This window comes from Silurus aristotelis (genome assembly GCF_946808225.1).
Source record: "Silurus aristotelis genome assembly, chromosome: 3".
NCBI lineage: Eukaryota > Metazoa > Chordata > Actinopteri > Siluriformes > Siluridae > Silurus > Silurus aristotelis.
In genome coordinates this window covers 19,432,051-19,453,415 of record NC_139576.1, presented here as the reverse complement: position 1 = coordinate 19,453,415, position 21,365 = coordinate 19,432,051, and the positions used below count along the sequence as shown (strand labels likewise).

At 36.6% G+C, this 21,365-nt stretch overlaps 1 protein-coding gene across 2 annotated transcripts in view; it reads left to right on the top strand.

Moving 5' to 3' along the window:
* The window catches only part of kcnj3a (potassium inwardly rectifying channel subfamily J member 3a), a 32,051-nt gene extending 10,933 nt beyond the window's left edge, over positions 1-21,118 (top strand). For both annotated transcript variants that reach the window (XM_083536745.1, XM_083536744.1), the window contains one exon: positions 18,416-21,118. In XM_083536745.1, coding sequence (XP_083392871.1) covers positions 18,416-19,008 — 593 coding nt within the window. In that variant the 3' untranslated portion in view covers positions 19,009-21,118. The remainder of the gene's footprint in view (positions 1-18,415) is intronic.
* The last annotated feature ends 247 nt before the right edge of the window (positions 21,119-21,365 follow it).

The following is a 21,365-nucleotide window of genomic DNA, read 5'->3' as shown; positions in this document are numbered from 1 at the left end:
AATTAAGTCTGATGTGCTGTGGGTCAGAGCGCTGCAAAACCTGCTGTAACCCTCAGCCAAGATCCCCATGCTGTTGGGGCTCTCAGTCAGCATATGCACCAGATTACAATTACTGCCAGTCACATTTGTGGCAATATGACAAGAATAAAATGTAATGATGATCTGAAACCATTAACATAATATTTTTTGGTTTAATTTTTTCCCCTAAGATTTGGAAGTTGGAACAGGTGATACCAGCAAAAATGTAGTGGCATTGTTAAAAAAAGGAAAAGAATAAATCACAGCATTTTTAAAAATCTGTTTCCAAATGTTAAAGGTACACTTTTAAACAAGGAACATTGAATATTTAACCATTCATAAACCCTGAGTAAAATATGCTAATTGCATGATGTACCAGAATTCATTGAGCACCAGCTTCATTTGGTGGGTATTATTAAGTTATTCTATTCAATTCGACTTAATTTTTATTTCCATAGCACTTTTAACAATGGACATTGTTTCAAAGCAGCTTTACACAGATAATGTGGTAAGAAAGAATGAATAAGATTGTTTTTATAAGCGTAAGCTTGTCCCCAATGAGCAAGCTGGTGGCGACTGTAGCAAGGAAAAACTCCCTGAGATGGCATAAGGAAAAAACCCTAAGAGGAACCAGACTCAAGAGGGAATTATCATCATCTGGGTGGCACCGAATGTCCATTTATTACAGCTAAATAATGTTGAGGTGTGCAGTGATGGTGATTAAATACAAACTGCCATCCTGAGTCAGTGTAGCAGAGTGTTAAAATTAAGTACAGTCCGAATCCATCCTTAAAGCTCCTGTGTTACTCCGTAATTTCATGGATCCCCAGGCCATTGATGTGAAACCATCCCCATCAGCACAGAGTGGCCTCCAATAGAAGAAAACACCATCCAGAGGCAGGTCCAGACAAAGCAGGCAGATCCGAGGAGAAGAGAGGATAGGAGCAGGTACACTTGTCACTGGAACCTCAGGAGCATGTTTAACTCGACCGAGAGAGAGGGAGGGGGGGGGGGGGGTTACAGGGAGAGAAAGATATGGATTATTAAGTATCCTTATTGTTTTATAAAAGGAAAGGACAATGTGCAGTTGGGGAAACCCGGCAAGACTCGCTATAGCAGCGTAACTAAAAGGGAGAGCCAGAAGGTAACACAAACATGAGGGATCTCTGGGATAAGAGACGGCCCTCCACACCACCGTCAACAAACCTGAGTGAACGTGTGAGAGTGAGGGAACAACAACATTCAAATATCCCAGTTTACTGAACACTTTATATTCATGATCCCTCCATCATGATCTGCTCCTTTACCTAAGAAAACTCTACTGATAAAAAGCTTGACTAAATAAATATGTTTTCAGCCTCGACATGAACACTAAGACTGTGTCTGAGTCCCGAACACTAATTGGAAGGCTGTTCCATAACTGTGGGACTTTATAAGAGAAGGATCTGCCCCCTGCTATAGTCTTCATTATATAAGGTACCAACAAATAGCCCGCACCTTTTGATCTAAGTAGGCGTGGGGGATCATAATGGTACATAAGTTCACTCAGATATTGTGGTGCAAGACCGTTAAGTGCTTTATATGTCAGTGGTAGTATTTTATAATCAATGCGAGATTTAATTGGGAGCCAGTGTAGACGGATTAAGACAGGAGCGATGTGCTCATATTTTCTAGATCTTCTAAGGACCCTTGCTGCTGTATTCTGGACTAACTGAAGCTTATTCATGCACTTACTCAAACACCCAGACAGTAAAGCGTTACAGTAGTCTAATCCAGATGTATGTATGTACTGTATTGAAAAAAAAAAAGATTATGCTTGTTTTTTTCCATGAGAGAGAAGAAATATGCTGATCTAGCAGCACTAAGAGCTTTACTATAATTCAGAAGGCTCTCCTTCTATTTTTTTTTTTAAATGCCCTCAATTTAGTGTGACACTATATACGTTCTAATTTCCGAGTGGTCTGTTTTTGGGTGTGCATATGATCATTATACCACAGTGCAATTTTTTTCCCCTGATCATTTTGGTTTGAAGGGAAGCTACATAATCTAGAGTGTAAGGGAACATTGATTCTAGGCATTCAGTGGCCCAGTCGAGCGCTGCGGGGTCAGACGGAGATCTAATTAATGTTAAAATCCCCGGAAGATTATTGAACAACTCGCTTCTGTAGTTGACGTGAATGTACGCTTAACACTGTAATGTGGCGAAGTACTTATGGTATGACTGAGGCTGGTTGAGGTAATGATCTAAAATAGTTTCAGACTGGATTTATGACTATATTTCTATATCAAATTCAAATGTTAGTATTCCACCACTATGAGTGGGTCCTTTAACATACTAATTAATTCCTACTGTTCTAGAATGGACAAAACTGCTGTTCTAAATGAGTCTTTTGTTATCAAAATAAATATCAAATTCACAAACAATTAAAGCTTTGTCTAAAGAATTAGATTTGTTGATTGATGAAATCTGCAAATTCTACGAGAAAACTAGAGTAGATCCCTGGGGATCTAAAATAATAATTATTGGAATCGACTTGCTTTTTGACGCTGAATATTTTATGTTGCTGTAAAGAACTTTCAATGTGTTACATTTGTGTTTAGTTTTTTGTGTGATGCTTAGATTATTATTATAAATAGCTGTGGCACCACCTACTCTGCCATTAAGATGTGGGCTGGTGTATGTAACTATACCCAGGAGGACTAGCTACATTTAATGCTTGATATTCGTTCGGTTTAATCAACGTGTTTGTCAAACACATTACATTAAACTCCTGTTCGGTAATAATTTAGTTTATAGTCAGCGCTTTAGAGGTGAGAGATCTAATATTTAACAATCCTATCTAGATCAGCGGTGCTGGCTGTGCATTCAGTCTTATTTAATTTAATTTTGATGTTAATCAAAATTACTTTAGCCTGTTCGTCTGCTCCCTGGCCTTGGCTCTGCATAGTCACTGGTTAACCAGTGCTGTTTTTAGACTTTGACCTATACTGCAAGAAATGAAAGCAGCACCTTCCGGAGTGGAATTGATTCCACCCAGCCCTAACAAGCCAGCTTTGCTATTAATATTGCTCCAATTATCTAGAAGTGTTTTTGAGATAATATCTCTTTGTTATTGCAAGAGTAATATATGTCTACTGATGATATGTATACAAAGTGAAATGATGTAGACAATGTGTGTAATATTTGCAGGAAAAGTAAAATGCTGCAGATAAAGTTAGAAATTGCAGTTAGATAAGCATATAGATTGCTGAATGACTTTGTATAACTAATCTTAAAGTTTCAACATTTTATTTTTGAGATTCTTCTTTCTTGACATTATAGCTACAAAAAATGTTTTGGTGAAGAGGGAAAAAGGTTACTTGCTTAATCTTAAATTGAAAATGTTCCCTATAAACAGCACCAAAATCTTTACCACCCATGGAAAGAAATGATAAAACAAAAAGCTGTTAATAAAAAGGCTTAGAAAATCTTAACACTAAACAAAAAATTCAAGAGTCAAATAAACCAGGGTGACCCAGGTGGTCCTGGCAGTCCTCCTATCATTAGTAGAACAGTAATTTATTATCTATTCTACTTTTTTCTTTCTTTTGATTTAGACCCTAAGGTGTTTTTTCTGAACTAGTCAAGGCCATGTATCAAAGCTGTGACAAACGTTTCTAAAACCTGATTTAAGACACACTTAAATCAGCCATTACAGCCACTTACACTTGCCATTAACAGACAGTAGGGGTGTACACGCATTTGTACCGGAAATGTTCGGTACAGGGCTTTCGGCTCAAATGCAATCCTTTTTACGTGCGGAACATAGTTAAATTCTGAGTTTCCTCACGGACGTATAAATTAGCGGAATGCAAGTTTGTTTAGTCTGCATCTCGCACTTTGAGAGCATTTTTAAAATTATTTTTAAACTTGAAAACATACACAACAATGCCAGGGGTATAAAAAAGAAACTAGAGTTAGCGCGGTGTCCCACTGGAAAATAACCGGAAATAACATAACTTTTGTTTTGTGCATGCATGAAAATGCTAGAGAATCAATAGCGCTAGTATTAGCCGCTAACAAGGAAGTGGCTAGCGCTAGGGATTCAAAATTTAATATTTACATTTTTATTTAATTGCAAGATGTATCCTGCACATAACTATGTGACAAATAAAATTTTTAATCTTGAATCCATAGCATTAGCCGCTAGGCACTTCCGGGTTAGCGGCTAACGCTAGCGTTATTGATTCTTTAGCGTTTTATGTCCAGCTTCAAGAATTTATCTTAAAATGAGAAAATCCTCACAATTTCACATATTCAGGGTGTGAATGAATGAAGGATGGAAGGAATAAAGACATTTGTTAAAGTATGCTAAAATTAAGCAAAAGCGTTAAATTTTTTTATATTAAATGTAATTTTTTTATGTATTTAATTTTATTTAATCAATTTAATTGATTATTCAAATTAATCAATATAATAAAAATGTATTGCATTTATTTGATTTAATTAATATAAAATATTTTATATATAATTAACCAAGCACATTGTTTTAAAAATGTACACTGTTCAAATGATGATCATAAATATTAATAATAATTAATATTAAACTGTGTTAATAAAAAATGACAAGCAATTTTACGTTTTACTTCTCTTCTCCCTAACCGTACCCAAATTAAACCGAACTGTGACTTAAAAAAAAAAAAAAAAAACAGAGGTACGTACTGAACCATGAATTTTGTGTACCCCTACACCAACTACAGTCAGCCATCATAAATGCTTATGGCCTGCTTTGTTGGTTGAGACTGGAAAACACTTAGTGTTAATAATACTTCCTACTGAGACTGAAAATCACTTAAAGTGCTGATACTGTTCTTTAGGATGTTGAGGATGAAAATCTCTCAAGGTGCTTATATTGTGTTGAATCTATGATCGCAAATGTTGAGCTATTTTATGAGTTGCTCAGTAGCTCCTAGTTTTATAACCACAAATGACTGTAAAAGACTGTAGAAAGATCTTTACTCATAATCCACATACATTCGAGTGCTCATGTTAGTTCTCACTCTCCAGTGTTCTGTATTGTTTAAAGATTTATAATCACACTCTTGATGTCACCCAAATGAGGATGGGTTCCCCTTTTGAGTCTGGTTCCTCTCAAGGTTTCCTCCTCATAACATCTAGGGGAGTTTGTCCTTGCCACAGGCTGTTCTTAAGGGATAAATGCACACCATTCACTTTAACTGTTAAATTCTGTAAAGCTGCTTTGAGACAATGTCTGTTGTGAAAAGCACTATAGAAAAAAACTTGACTTGACTTGTATTCTTTTTAGTGTAAGAACCCATCATACCAAGGGTGCCAATAATTCTGGAGTCTATATGTATGAATATCCTTTTCATGTCATGTTTATATGTAGATAAAAGTTTCATTACTAACGTTTGCCTGTACATTTAGGATTCATATATTCATGGTGAATTTTTCCCCACTTATTTTCGGTTGTCCATCTTTGCTGTGTGTTCTGCCAGGATGCAGTTCACTGTAAAATCCCATTACAGGAACAGATAAAGATCCTCGCAAAGGCAAAGTTTAAATTTGGCATCAGTGTGGTAAAGATGGATTTAAAGCATAGCTGTACACTGCTGCTTTCCAATCAGCTTGAAAAAGGGCTTTATAATGAACGCGCCAGCTTTCGGTCTTAATGCTGTTATTGTACACAATGTAATATTTATGCAGTAAACTACTGCTGTGGAACTCATATGGAACTGTAAACATCGACATTACAGTCTGGAGGTAACAAATAAATGGTATTCTAATTTTGAATTGATCCCTATGGAGTATATGGAGATATTGTATATGCAGCTATTCTGGTGTAAATCTTTGGATTAGCATTCACAACATAATTCATAACATTTACAATATTACAGATCAGTTGCATTGCAATTATGTCACCCTCTGTCTCTCAAACGATATTGCATATTTTGTTATGCATCTGAGGAACGAACTCCATATGCGGGGGGGGGGGGGGGGGGGGTGTTGATAATACTTGCGTGTAGTCGCCGTAGGTGTGTAAGCTATGTGCCTGAACAGAAAGAAGTGGCTAATTGTATCTTTAGGGATTTTGTCAGAGATGTAGTGAATGGTGATAAATCAGCAGGTAGAAGTGAGACATAGGACATATGAGGGTTTATCATTTCTAGAAACTGCCATAACACAGCAATTGACAAAGAGAGAGAGAGAGAGAGAGAGAGAGAGAGAGAGAGTGAGAGTAAATATGCTTCCTGCCCCCATGCCTGAGTCCTTTTTTTTATTTTCTGGCAAGTAACTCTTTCTTCAGATGTATAATAACAATGTAATTGGAAGAGAGAGAACGGGAGAGAGAGAGACTAAAAATGGAAATAATTGGCACAGCAGTGCAGCTGATCTCAAAGTCTATGAATGTTGTGAATTAGCCTCCTCTATATCGCGTTTTGTCTCTGTTTCTGCATCTTTTTCTCCCTCTTTTCTTCTCTCTCTCTCTCTCTCTCTCTCTCTCTCTCTCTCTCTCTCTAAATTCACTATTGTCCATATTAAGTAACATAACTTTACTTGCTAACTTACATGTTAACACAATTCAAAACACAAATGTTTGCAATACCTTATAAGATAAGTAGTAAATATTATTTAATAAAGACTTATTAAACAGATGTTTATCTCCAGATTACATTTACAGTGTTTTATTTGGATGCATTCATTGAAAGTGCAACATTCTATTCATGTAAACTTAAGTATTCATGTTACTTAAGCTAGGCAGGTTCACTGGCAGTCATGGGATTTGAACTCGCAACCTTCTGGTGATAAACACAGTACCATGAGTACTGAGGTGTCTCTGCTGCTCTTTTTAGATTGGGATTACTGGTACTATTGATCAACCATGCCTGAATGTCTCTTTAGGCCACATTAATCGATTTGGATAAACACATGGATTTTGTGTTTGCTGAAGTGGGGCTGTATTGTGAAGCTTTCCATCTTTAGATGAGTTGCTTTTTTTATCCCATTTTAAATTATACACCTCTTAAATGCTTTATTTTTTCTAAGAATGTGTTTGTTTTTTCTTTCCTCCCTCTGAATTGATGTGAATTAGTACACCAGAGACGGGTATCAGTTTTGTAATAATCAAATACAGTACATTCTACTTTAGTGGTCACATTGTCATGTGCAAATTATCATAGAAAAATAAAAGATATGACCTTTTCAATTGAACACGACTTATTATTACATACAGTCTATAAAGCAGAGGAATGGTAAACGCATGAGTAATTGTTCTCAGTTACTATACTTAATTTATTCTTTGGCATGTTTATTCCTTTAGAACTGTAATACCTATACTTTTACTTAATCACCTAATAAGAGTACTTATTACACACACAGCTCTTTTCGTCTGTTGTCCAGCCAATTACTGTAAATGGCTCAGTTTATCTACACCATAAAGGTTATCAGGCTTGAAAAAAAAAAGGAAACATTTGTGCCAATACAATATAGTTAAATCTGTAAGCATTTGTTTGTGCGGTGCCTTTCAACAGTTTGGAAACACCTAGTCTTTTATCATTTTTGAGAGTCACCTGCATGTTTCTTTTTAAGTGAAGTCAAGAAGCTTTTATTGTTATTTCATTCATATACTGTACACTGGCGATCAAAATTAGAGAACAATTTATAAACAATTGAACAATTCTGAAATAATGTCATCTTCACTGCTCAACAGTTGAGGGAGTTTTTGTCCTGTCTATACCATGCTACCAGAACACCTTTTTCACAAAATAACTAAGACATAAAAAAAAAAAACATTATTTTGCAGAAAACACACTGATCAAAATTAGAAAACACTTTCAGATACCTCCCAGTTATTGGTGTTAATCTGGCACCTGGTGCTAAATTCCTTGATTATCTGTCAACCCCTATTTAACTGGCAGCCTAACTTCCAGTTTCACTGACTCTGCAAGATGGTGGGCCGTTCTAAAGAGACTGAAAGCCCCCGGCAGCAGGTTGTCCAGATGAAGGCCAAAGGGATGACCCTATCAGCCATAGCAAGACAAGTTGGTCGTTCCAAATCTGTGATTTCAAGAATATTGAATCTTTACAACATCACAAACTCATTCGAGTCCGCCAAGAAGTCTGGTCGTCCACGGAAGACAAATACAAGAGAGGACAGGATACTGCGGAGGATCTTAACGGGCAATCGTTTCCACACTGCAGCTGGAATTGCTCACCAGTTCAGCGCTGAACAGGGTAAGGATCTGTCTCGTCATACAGTGTCTCGACATATAGGAGCATTTGGACTGAAAGCCCACTCTGCAGTGACCAAACCTCTCATTAGCAGAAAGAATCAAAAGGCTAGACTAAGCGTTGCTGAGGAGCATGTTGTGTGGACAGAGGAGAACTGGTCCAAAGTTCACTTCAGTGATGAAAGCAAGTTAAATTTATTTGGGTCCGATGGGAAACATTATGTTCGGCGACAAACTGGAGAAAGACTGAACCCAAAGTGTGTAAAGAAGTCGGTGAATAGTGGAGGAGGAAGTGTCATGGTTTGGGGCATGTTTTCTGCAGCAGGAGTTGGGCCTCTTATACAGCTACATAGCAGAGTGAATGCAAATGTTTATCAGAACAACATATGGTTCCTTCCATGCGTTCATCACCCAATCAGTCCACAGTGTTCATGCAGGACAACGCTTCATGTCACACAGCAAAACGGGTAAAGCAGTTCCTTGAAACTGAAAACATTAAAATAATGACATGGCCTGCCCAGAGTCCTGATCTCAACCCAATAGAGAACCTCTGGAAAATCCTTGGCGAAAAAGTTATGGCCAAGAAACCCACTACAGTCACCGAACTGTGGAGGAGACTGGAAAAAGAGTGGACCAAAATCACACCAGAGCAGTGTGAGAGACTGGTGCTGTCCTGTGGCTGCAGATGTGCTGAAGTCATTCAGAGCAGAGGCCTGTACACTTCCTACTAATTGCTGACTGTTGTAACCTTCAGAAAATTTTGTTGTAATCTTTTTCCATGCTACAGTCATTGTTGTTCTCTAATTTTGATCAGTGTGTTTTCTGCAAAATAATGTTTTTTTTTTTTAAATGCCTTAGTTATTTTGTGGAAAAGGTGTTCTGGTAGCATGGTATAGACAGAACAAAAACTCCTTCAACTGTTGAGCAGTGAAGATGACATTATTTCAGAATTGTTCAATTGTTTATAAATTGTTCTCTAATTTTGATCGTCAGTGTATAACTGACGCAGTACACAGTGAAGTGAGACAACGTTCTCCCAGAACCCTGGTTCTACATAAAACAACATAGAGCTACATAACAGAACACAGAGCTAATGACTTAAGTAAGTTGTCCCAGCCACATGAAGTACATCATGTGCAACTTGGTGCAAACATTGCAAACAGACAACACTTGACAGTGTAGGACAAATACATAAAACACAAAATAGCGTCACCAGTAAACCTACAGTACAGTGTGCAAAAGAGAACTGTATACAGGAGTTTACTTGTAAATAAACACAAAATGTAAACGCAAGTTTTTTTGAGTTTGAGTTCAGAGTTCCTTTTGTTTATATGCAACAACCTTGTTAACTGTGGGCTTTTGGCAGTCTGGTAACATCTTCTCTCCTGTACTTAGTCGAACATAAGTTCTTTAATTAGAGCCAAAATTGGCAAATTGTTATTAATCTGTCTACAGAACTATCTTCCAGTCATTCACTGTCTAATTCTTGTGTGGTTTTGCCTTTTACCTAGCTTGTTGCATATAAACAAAAAGAACATACATGTTTTTCCAAATGTTGGGCAATGTAACTTAAGAAATTATCTATAGTAAAATAAATCAGACATTGTTCCCACCCCTAAATACAAAAGAAGAGTAATGTTTAAGTTTTTGTTTAATGCATGTTACAACTACATGTATGCATGCTAAGATTTTTTTTTAAATTACACTGTAGTACATGACATGTACATGTAGTACATGACGCTCCGCTCACAATGCGCTCCTTCTTTCTTTATTCTGTCTTTCTTTCTTTTTCTTTCCTTTTTTCCTTTTTTCTTTCTTTCTTTCTTTCTTTCTTTCTTTCTTTCTTTCTTTCTTTCTTTCTTTCTTTCTCTCTCTCTCTCTCTCTCTCTCTCTCTCTCTCTCTCTCTCTCTCATTCTCTCTCTCTCTCTCTCTCTCTCTCTCTCTCTCTCTCTCTCTCTCTCTCTCTCTCTCTCTCTCTCTCTCTCTTTCTCTCTTTCTTTCTCTCTCTTTCTGTCCCATACCATTCCAATCTCCCAGCTATTCAATTAGTTTAAAATGTACTTTGTGCCCTGCCCATGTTTATTTACTTATTTACTTATTTACTTATATTAATATGTGATTTTTTTAAAGATACCAGGGACAGTATGAAATAAAATTTTACCTACCAATTACAGATAATTTACTGTGATAGCATACGTTTTTAAAATAACCACATTATGTAGGGTTGTGAAACATCAATTTGCTCTAGATAAAGTAGATGGCTGTGGCTATGATTGTATTATGGCAATGAGTGTTGAGTAAAACCGCCTCAATTCTGTGTGCTTGTTTGCTTTGGGGGATTAAAAAGGGCTATGATGGCAGTGTAAGGTTGCCAAGGTAGTCCTGACTATGTGTGTCATTTCAATCCCAGCACTCTTTGCTTTTGGCCACATAGGTGTCCTATTTCCCTCTGTCTGTGTGTAACGAGTGTGCTGATGATCTTACAATTATTACTTCACGCCTTTCTGTTCTCAACTCAGTGATCGACATACTCACATGATGATAATGTGACTGTTTTAAATGAGTGCGGTTTCACAGACTTGAAAATACTCAGGTCAATTTTTTTTTCAGTCTGCAAAAGCCATTTGTTTGAAGAGGGTAGATTGAAAGTGTGTGAACGGTTACATTTATACATGTCACATTCAACTGAATTACTTTTATTTGTAATGAGCCATTTTCTCTATTTTTCATGGTACATTTAATAATGCGTTTGTGCCCAGTGATTGCCTCAATCTGGTGATATATATAGCCGTAACCTGGGGCAGGGCAACAGCATAGATTAGCACTGATGCAAGTTTTCATGGAAAATAACTGTAGAGTGGCTGAGGAATTTATCATTAATGATGAATGATGTATCACACAGAGCAGACGCAAAGCAGTGTTATAATTAATTTACATACCATGCATTCTGATCCAGACAACTTTCTGTTCTTCACAATACTTTCTTATATCAGAGGATGTACTAATTTGCAGGGAATTCAAGTCTATGATTAGTCAGCAGTCATTGTTTTAGTTCACAAAAGAAGACCATTCAGTGCAGAATTTCACATCCACAATGCTGTCTGAGACTTCTGTCCTCTCTGTGTGCTTTAGGGAGGTGGAAATAAAATCAGGTGCTCTGTAATTGTAATAATAAGTGTACAAGGTGAAGCTCCAGCTCAAGGAAGAATTTTACTTTATTAATTTTCTCTCTGCTGTCATCTCAAGATCTTTCTTAGCCATTTTAACCCCAGGAGTTTGAGACAATGATCTCATAGTATAGCAAAAGAGGAAGAAAAGACAAAGACAGAAAATGGAAAAAGTATAAGGGGCTTGCAGAGTTATTAGGTTTAACATCATACACCTTGACAGATGTATTGGTTTGGCTGTAAATTACTGCAGAATTTATTAACAGCCACACACATACATTGCGCTCTGGCTCTTTGTGGGTAGGTGTAACAGACATTCTTCTTTTTTTACTGTTGGTAAAGAGCAAAAACATATACAATACAAGCAATATAGTACTACACTTGCTAATTGTGTTAGGAATACAACCTACATCCACTATACTATCATATACATTGCAAATTAGTATCCCAGCTCTATTTGGCTTCAGTTTCATCATGCTGTACTAGCATGGCCACCAGAGTTTTTTCTGGGGTTATTAATCTTAACCTTGGGGCTGCTGTATTTCTCATTGCAACCAGTATTTAGAGAATTTATCAAGTTGCAGCTTTAATCAGCTTGAGAATCTTTTAAATGGCTCTTTAATTATATTGATTCATTGTGGAATATTTAAGTCACCTGATTTGATGAATATTAGATGAACTGAGTTGGGATCAGTGGTGTCTAGTGAAAGATATTAGCTTCTCTTGCAGCCTTATTATTATGCTGTAACACATTTGGATCAGTATGGTCTGATGGTTAGCTTGGGGGCTAAGCGTCCATGCCATCTACACGGTCTTCCTTCTGCTGCAACAATGCAACAAAGGAGCTTACCTTTTTCTATAAAAAAAACGGCTAGGAAGGCTGCTGAATAATCGGCTGAATTTGCAGTAAGCCTGTGAGCTTCAGGCCTTGTTTTCAGAATTATGCCGCAGTTATCAGGTCCTTTTAGTGCTTTTCACATATACTCCTGGTCTTTAACAGTTTGGACATTGAGCATTGTCCATCATCTAACTTGATTAGTGCATGGCAGGATGAAAAGCTGAAAATCCTGCTTTGAATTACCAAAAGTTAAAATGATTATTCATCTTTTTTTTTATGTGAAATGCTGCAACATAACAAAAAAAGAAGGCCATGTATACAGTATGTTCTATGAATGATTTACTTGCCAAGGATTTTTCTTTCTTTCAGAATTTCTTACTTTTACATGAAGCTCTCCATTTTAGCCCTGAGAGCTTGTTTAAAAAAAAAAAAAAAAAAACGAGGCTGTAGCAGCTGCTTCATCTTATCTACATAAAGTTAAATCAGGTCAACATGCATGTTTATAGGCAAAGAAAGTGGTGCTTTGGTTTGCAGTGTTGGGTTTTTGGATTCTATACTCAATTCTGCCAGACTTCTTTTCTTTTGAGTGTTGCCCCTTTTTTTTATATTTTAATCATTGCAGCCCATATACCAATAGTGGGCGGTCAGGGCTAGCAAAGCCTAAACACTATCAGAAGCACTGACCAACATTTACAACCTGAATTCTAATATTTGTTCCATGAAATTGTATTAATTTATTGGTAACAGTTTATTCTCTTTATTTCGTAGCGTTTCTCTTGGCTGCACTGCTTCCAGTACGTGTACGTGGATGTTAGATTTTTTTTGTCCAAACAGATTTCAGCCTCTATGTGCTGCCATGTCAATCTAATCTGCCCAGGGCCTTCAAAGTCTATTCTGCTGGCCTTTTTTTTTTTTTTTACCATAGTCTTCTTAAGAAATAGCATTGTTTCTTTAACCAATCAGATTTCAAATTCACCTCACAGGGCCAGCTAGCTGGCCCAGAATAGCGTCAGCTTTTTTCTGTCCTCTGATTGGTTGGTCAGAGGGCAACTGTTACAGCCTGTAACTGTTAACTGTTAAGTTCGACTGGTCACGAAAATACTTAAAAATCCATTATTCAGAAAAGCTAGACAAAGTGAGGAGAGGTCGGTTAACCCAGAAGCTAGCTAGCTTGTCTCAGCCCGGGAAAGGGTTTGTTTTTCACTTCTAGACCAGTGGTACCTCTGGCCTACAGCCTCTGAGGAGCGGTGCAAATTATATGTATGCATCTCTGGTGAGTAGGTTGCATTTTATTTAAATTTTTAACTTTTTGTTATGTTATTAGACAAATTTTGACTCTGAACTGCTCCAGATGATGTTCGTGGCATAGTTGTGGTTGTAGTGTAGAGGTTTGGAGTAGTCTTAACTGGGTTTCTTGCTTTAGTTAAATGCTATTCACTCTCCATATGTAAAATGCCTCTCTCTCTGTAATGCCATGCATTGTTATATTGTGTTTTTGTATTGTATTGATGTTTTCTATATTTGCGAGTGGTGTATATAGTGGTGATAATATCACTAGGTCCAAATATTTTGAAATGTGATTTCAGTAAATAAATGTTTTGATAAAATACATCTTCAGTTATACAGATATTCTAATGAAACATCAGTCATCTTGCAGCACTTGTAACAAATAAAAAAATTGCCTATATTGTGCTTTCATTCTTAAAATAATAATTTTAAATTAGTTCCACTCCATACTAATATAAGCTATTCAGTCAGTTTAGCAGTGTTACAGTGTAAACAGTCATAATGGCCATGTCCTCTTGAGGACAAGTGCTCTCTGTGTGAGTGTTTTTGATGAAAGGCACCTTAAACCATGAGAATCAAACATCACTGATCGTATCAGCTTTACATGTGCATGTTGGTAGGTCTAGGTTTCCATAGAAACACACAGTTGTAGTCCTGATTACGAAAGTTCTTTTACCCTGTGTGAAATCAATTGATGGGGTTTTGACTCTCTTCCACCAGCTTCTGCTCACTGGCAAGTTACATACATCTGATTAATCAATTGTATAAGTGTTTGCATTATGAGATTTCAATTATAAGCTTGAAGGTTGAAAGAGGGAGAAAGACAGTTTGTGTTTGATTTTTTTCTAATTCGTTGTTTTGCTTTAATTCGTAGAACTCTGGTTTTGTGTTGTTTATGATGCATCATGAATAATAAATATAACCAAGCTGTTCTCAGTGTTGTGGTGGAAAATGCATTCAGTTTTGTATACAGTAGGTTATTAAAGTGATATCGCATCATCCAAATTTGTCATATTCATGCTTGATATTGACGGCACCCTTTCATGTACTTTTTCATTGTTTTTAGTCTTTGTTGTTTTCCTCTTGTTCTCTCCCGCTGAGCTGAGTAATGCTTTTTTTTCCTAGATGACAGGTGTTGCATATCGGAGGCAAAAGACAAATTGCCTCTGATGTGTCATATTTCACAGGCTTTGCTAAGAAAGTAATCCCTAATAATCCTTGCCTTCTCTGATAACAACCAACCAAACAGCACAAAATCTAATGGGTTCTGCGTCCAAGTGTTTAGACTCAGTTGGCATTTTTGCCTGCAGCTCCAATTAACATGGTGTCTTAGTGATTCTGGAATATTTCTGTATGCCTTACTATCGAGAAATAAGACAGAAACAAGGTACACACCCAAACGGAGCTGTGTGTTCACCCTCGCACATCTCTGGCTGTGTGCAACCAGTGTTAGCTATACACTCATCCTTTAAAATTACAGCCAGAATTTTCTAAGTTCTGCATTGTTCTTATTATTTTATGAAAGAAATCGTTCACCTGTTCCAAGGACACAGCTGCAGGAGCTTGTATATGAATATGTGCTATTTTGCAGGATATACCACAGTATTTTACAATAGCATTAAGCCTGCAACTATATATAGAGTATAAGCTATATAAGAATATGAGGGGTTATATATAAAAATAAATAAATAAATAAATAAATAAATAAATAAATAAATAAATAAATAAATAAATAAATAAATAAATAAATCTGATGGTTGTGAGAAGTAGCACGATAAATAAAAGGCAGTTGTGTTTTAAGCACTTTGTTAGCATCATGCAATGGCTCATTGTCCAATTTGTTTTGAATGAACAAATGAATGGTCTGCACAAAAACGTCTTATCGGAGCTCTGTCTCTTTCTGTCTCTCCTTGTGAAATATTACACAGTACATAGAAGAGAGGGAAGAACCATGATAGCGAAATGGCTTTTTGATGAGGATAGGGTTGCCCTCTCGGAAAGTAATTTTGTACTTTATGAAAGTGGCAGTGTTATAACACCGTACCCGTAAAAAGTCTCTAGGTATAAAGAGGCCTGTACTCTGCTGATAGCACAAGGCCTTTGCAAGTCTTTATGTGAGGAAATGATTTATGTGATCCCTTCATATTACTTTTGCTATTTATAGCATTTCTGGTGTTTTTTCCCCCTAGCCTTCTGTGTTCTTATATTGAGGTTGCCGGTAAGCAAGTGAAATCCAGCTGTAGGTTTATGTGTGTAAAACAAAAAAGGTTTAAATTAATCATATACAATTTGTGTTTGGTTAATGTTTTACTGAATGTTGGCATCTGTAAGATTTTCATTGTGTCTGTTGTGTGTGCTGTACTGTACATGTCCACAGAGGTGGGAAGTTAAATACTTTGTTATTGTATTTAAGTAAATGTTTCTGGTATCAGTCCTTTACTACTTATTTTAAATATTACTACTTAATACTTTCACTCATTACTTTTTTTTTCACACAAATATCTGTACTTTTTACTTCTTACATTTTCAAATCAGGCTCTTAGTTGAAATCTATTTGGAGAAATGATCAGTATTTTGTCTTTTTAATACGCACCATTTTCAGCCCATCAACCTATTTCTTATCATTGCACTGCTTTAAAAAATTCCACTGGTGTATCATTTCCTGGCTATCATGCACCACAGATGTAGGTTAGCCTACGGAGCTAACAAGAAGTTAGGCAGAAGGCAACAAAAAGTTAGGCAGAAGGCAACAAGAAGTATGTGGCTGATGTGAATGAGACGGAGAAAGTCAGTGATGTAAACAGGACTGAAAACAGAGACATTCCTGATTACCTCATCATCTTCATCATCATCATCATCTTTTCTCTGCTTGTGTTCTATATGGTGGTTGTTCAGCCTGGATACATCCATTAGATAACAACATTTTTAATTCTTCTGTATTAATATATTAATATGAAGTAACGTCCAGTTACCAGCATCACGCTAAAACAGGTTTTTACTTAAGTACATGTCAGAGATCAAACTTTGTTTCTTAAACTTGAGTAAAAAAAGTGTAGTCAGTACTTCAACTTTTACCAGTATTTTAAAACATGAGTATCTGTACTTCTACTTGAGTGAAGCATGTGCGTACATTTGCCATCTCTGCATGTCAAAAATATGACTGATGATGTGATCAAAATCTCATGAGAACAGCTCCCTAAGCCCTTGCCTTTCATTAGGTCTAGTGGCGGAAATCCTCTTAAGTAATTTGATTATCTTAACCTTCCGTTTGTTTTTCCATGGCAATGCCACAATGGAGCTTGGATGGCAGTTAAAGTGGAAGATTAAGAGTCAAAGATTAAGATTAAGCCAGTGCTGCCCCCGGCTCTCCATTTGCATTCATTGGTTATTGTGACCTGAGCAATTATGAGCGAGAGGTTTAAGTAATTAAATTTGTTCTTTGGTGAGAGAATGTTTGTTTTGACTATAAATGTCAGTGAAGCAGAAGACATTGTGCATGGTCTCCTACAAAATGGTACTTCTACTTTTCAGCAGTACAAACAACACAGACCTGAAGACATTACACTTCTCCCATGAATAGATGTATGGGATTTCAACAAGAAAAATATTAATCATTAGTTTGGAGTTCTAAGAGTGTGTTAATGGTGTTATTTGCCACTTTTAGAGAGAAGCCTGTATGGACTAAATGCAATATTATTATTAGATTATATATCACTCCAGCAAATTTAAGATGTATATCATAAGAATTTGTTTTTTTTTATGTTGCAACAACTGGGACGTAAACTGGCTGTTCTATGACCAGCTCCCAGTTGGATGCTGTTGCTCTGTCTGTCAGTCACTGTGCAGTTTCTTGATGCTACTGAATTGGAAAATATGGAAGGCATAAACTTTTACAAATCAGACATTGTGTCAGTGCATGAAAGACATTTTTTGTGCGTGTTTCTGTAGTCATGTATGTATTTTCCCCTGAGTTGTAACGCACTAAGTCTGTTCAAATGGAAATAAAGTTGACTTTGACTTTGAAAAGAGCATCTCTGCCTATCAGGTGTAGCGCATCATCTTATCTGTCTATGTGCCTATTTTTGTAGCATGCTGATATCCAATAACGTCTCGTGCAATATGATAGATGCCTTCTGTCTCAATGGATGTCATTCATTTTAAAATAATGAGACTTTGGGTTATGTGAAATATGGAAAAATTAAACCATGCTACCTACTCTCTCCTCTGTGCTTTTGATAGTGATGTTTTTTTAATTATTATTCTATTTTAAATACTTAATCATTTTCTGCCATTGTGCTACACCCATGTAATTACCACAGTGCATTTGTGGCTTCAGACACTTTTGAAAATATGAAATTTTCTGAAATGGGATTGAGGTAAACTCCGTTGTGTATCATGGTTGTGGGTTTGATGGCCTGAATCCTATGGCAGGTTGCCAAATGAGTAATTGGATGTGCTTTTTGACTGATTCAACTTATGCTTTAACAATCCCATGTTCTAAATGCTTTTGTCTAGCGTTAAGTTTCATGCAACATCGTAGGCATGTAGCTTTGAAGCGATTGAATGTATGCACAGTACAAATTGTGTTGCAGTAATTGATTACTTGGATGAGTGAGCCCATGTGCATGTTATGCATTTATATTCATTGGCTTCACAAAATCACTGCTGTTTCTTTGTGAATGTTTTTAAATAACCACTAAAAATGTTTTGCATGTCTGTTTGATGAATTGGTTTAGTTTTTGGTTGTGGGATGGCGGCTTCCACTAGGCTTTTAAATAATAATATTCTGCTGGGCTTTAATCAGACATTGGTTTTATTTCTGATTGATTCATCTCTGTAAATTTTATTATCCTTCCATATCTTGTCTCACAGGCATGACTTGCCAAGCGAGGACGTCATACACGGAAGACGAGGTTCTGTGGGGCCATCGGTTCTTTCCTGTCATCTCTCTGGAGGAGGGATTTTTCAAGGTGGACTACTCTCAGTTCCATGCAACGTTCGAGGTCCACACTCCACCCTACAGTGTCAAAGAGCAGGACGAGGCGCTGCTCATGTCCTCGCCACTCACTGCTCCGTCACTGTGTAACAGTGGTGAGAAAAACAACTCTCTGGACTGTCTGGAGCTTTTCGAGGATGCAGAGACAACCACCAAGATTCCAGCTAAGTTGCAGAAGATGACAGGACGTGACGGGATGCCAAGGAAGCTGCTCAGAATGAGCTCCACTACATCAGAAATGACCTACAGTTTGGGAGACTTGTCCACAAAGCTGCAGCGCATCAGCTCTGTGCCAGGCATCTCTGAAGAAAGGAATGTATCTAAGAGCTCCAAAATAAATGCAGAGCTCATCAGCCAATCTGTGGCTGATTTGCCCCCCAAGCTACAGCGAATGGCAGGGGGAGGAGGACGCATGGATGGACATTTGCCACCCAAATTACGAAAGATGAACTCAGATCGATTCACGTAGATGACAAGCACCTGCACACACATGTACTATACTTTTCCTTTATGCTTGCTAGCATGGACATAATGATACGCCTAGCGTACTTATAAACGAGGACACCTTTAATAAAGCACATTTGTGGAAATGTGTGGGTAGACATGCAGTAAGGAAGTTCTTTCAGGTTGTGATTTTTAAGCACAATCTGGCATGTTTGAAACTCTTAAGTGCATGTTAATGCAGTTTTTTGCTGCCAGGCATGTTTTATTTAGGCACGTTTATTTGAAGAGTGAATAAAATTTCAAAAGACAAGTTGGTCATCTGAACGTCAAACCATATGATTTGACAATTTCACATACACGCCTGATATTTATTCATTTTATTTGTTGTTTTGTTTTTTAGTGAAGAAGAGTTTGTTAGGTTATGTTAAAATGCATGTTTACTTGGAGAGGTAATGTACTCTAATGTTAGCCTTGAAAATTGTTACCTTCTTTCACTTTTCTTAGATTGTTCATTATTGTTTTTTAAGGTTTTAAGAGAGGGTAAGCACCATTCTTCTGGAAATAGGTTCATGGGCAGTTCATCAAAAACATTTTCTGACAGAAAAATTGAGTAAGCTAAGTGGATCTTAATGGTTGTAGATCTACCACCCGTGCATTGAAGAGAAATTTTCATGATCATTATAAATCCCTGAGCTCATTTAGAGTTTGAAAGAAAAACATAGCACTTGAATTAATGTATTATCCCCTCTGCCAAAATTAAGCAATAACTAAATGCTGTACAAACACTGACCTCTGTGTAGCTACTTATGGCTAATATGTCTGTTGTATTGACCTATAAAGCACATGAACATGGATAATTTAAACTCTGTTACATCCATGTACATGCCTTTTGTGGTGGACTGTTTAGCAAGAGCTATAATGAGTTTTTCAGCTTTACTTGTTCTTGAAATTCATTTTGATCATTTACACATATTGTAGTCTAATTATAATGAGATAGTTGTACAATTATCTAACTTGATACCATGAAAAAGGAATGATATGGTTCAATGTTTAACTTTCGAAATAAGCACATTTACTACCTAACCAAAAAGTTAATTCTCTCCCTTGCTGCTTGATTGAATGGCAAGGTGGATTCATGCATGCAAGTGCCTGATCTGCTGAAGTGGTGTCTAAATCTTGTTAATGCACCCTGACTGAGCAGCGCTCTCTCCCTTGAGCCTCTGTCTTTATCACCATGGAGATCTCGGCACCTACTGCCATTTACTGCCCCACTGTCAGCCTCATGGTGTGGAAATAATAGTGGAGATGGCCTTGTCTTATAGAATAGAAGCTTTTACTCTGCATCCAACAGAACGTACTGGCAATATCACCATACACGACCTGTAGATGGACCTACCATAGATGTTGGATATCTCACTGCTCTGCTATCTGGACTTTATTAGCATTAAGTCCCAAGGTTTTGCTTTGTAACTTTAAATTATTTCTGTCTCACTCGCTTTATGTTTGGTAAATTAAATGATAGATGATAAGAGATACTGTATAATGATTTTCATACCTTTTTTCTCTCCAAACCAGGCAGATCAATAAAAAATGGAACCAAGACAATGGCGCTAATTGCTGATATTTCCTAATGTCAGGACTGCATTTTTGTGATTATAAAGATCTGATTATAAAGAACATAGGTGTGAAAAATGTCTGTTATCTACTGAGCAAGTCAATGTCACAGTTTCCGAGATTACCCCTCAATTCTAATCATATACATCAAATATTACATTTCAGTTTATATATGTAAAGCCTTAAATATCCTGTATAAGACCTAATAAACCTTTCTACATATTTTTATTAGTAAAGCAAGGTTTCATGTGTTCTTTAAATCATCCTAAATATACTGAAGGATAAGCATAAAATAAGTTAGGATTTGTTAACATATGACATAGTTAACCTTAGGATACACATATAGAACAAATCCAATCTTTTCTGTGGTGTACTGTAACATAGGTTAATGACAGCACCCAGGTAAGGTACAATAATCTCTGATATATTATACATTTAAGGTTATCTGCTATAAGAATAGCAAAAAGAAAGTCTTAACTGTAATGATGATACCATAAATAAAACTAATTTATTCTCTGTGTGTGTGTGTGTGTGTGGGTGTGACAACTGGAATTTTCTTGCATTTAAGTGTGCATATGTAAATATTATAACATTTTGTCTGGTTTAAGCAATTATTAATCATAAAAAGCTCAAAATATCAAGAAGACAACATGCGAGAATATGTTAAGATGAGTTATTGTCAGAATTTTTGTTTGCTTCAAAAAGGACCATTTAAGTGATGTTCAAGTACTCTTTGAAGAGTTATGTGTTTAAATGTTTTAATTGATA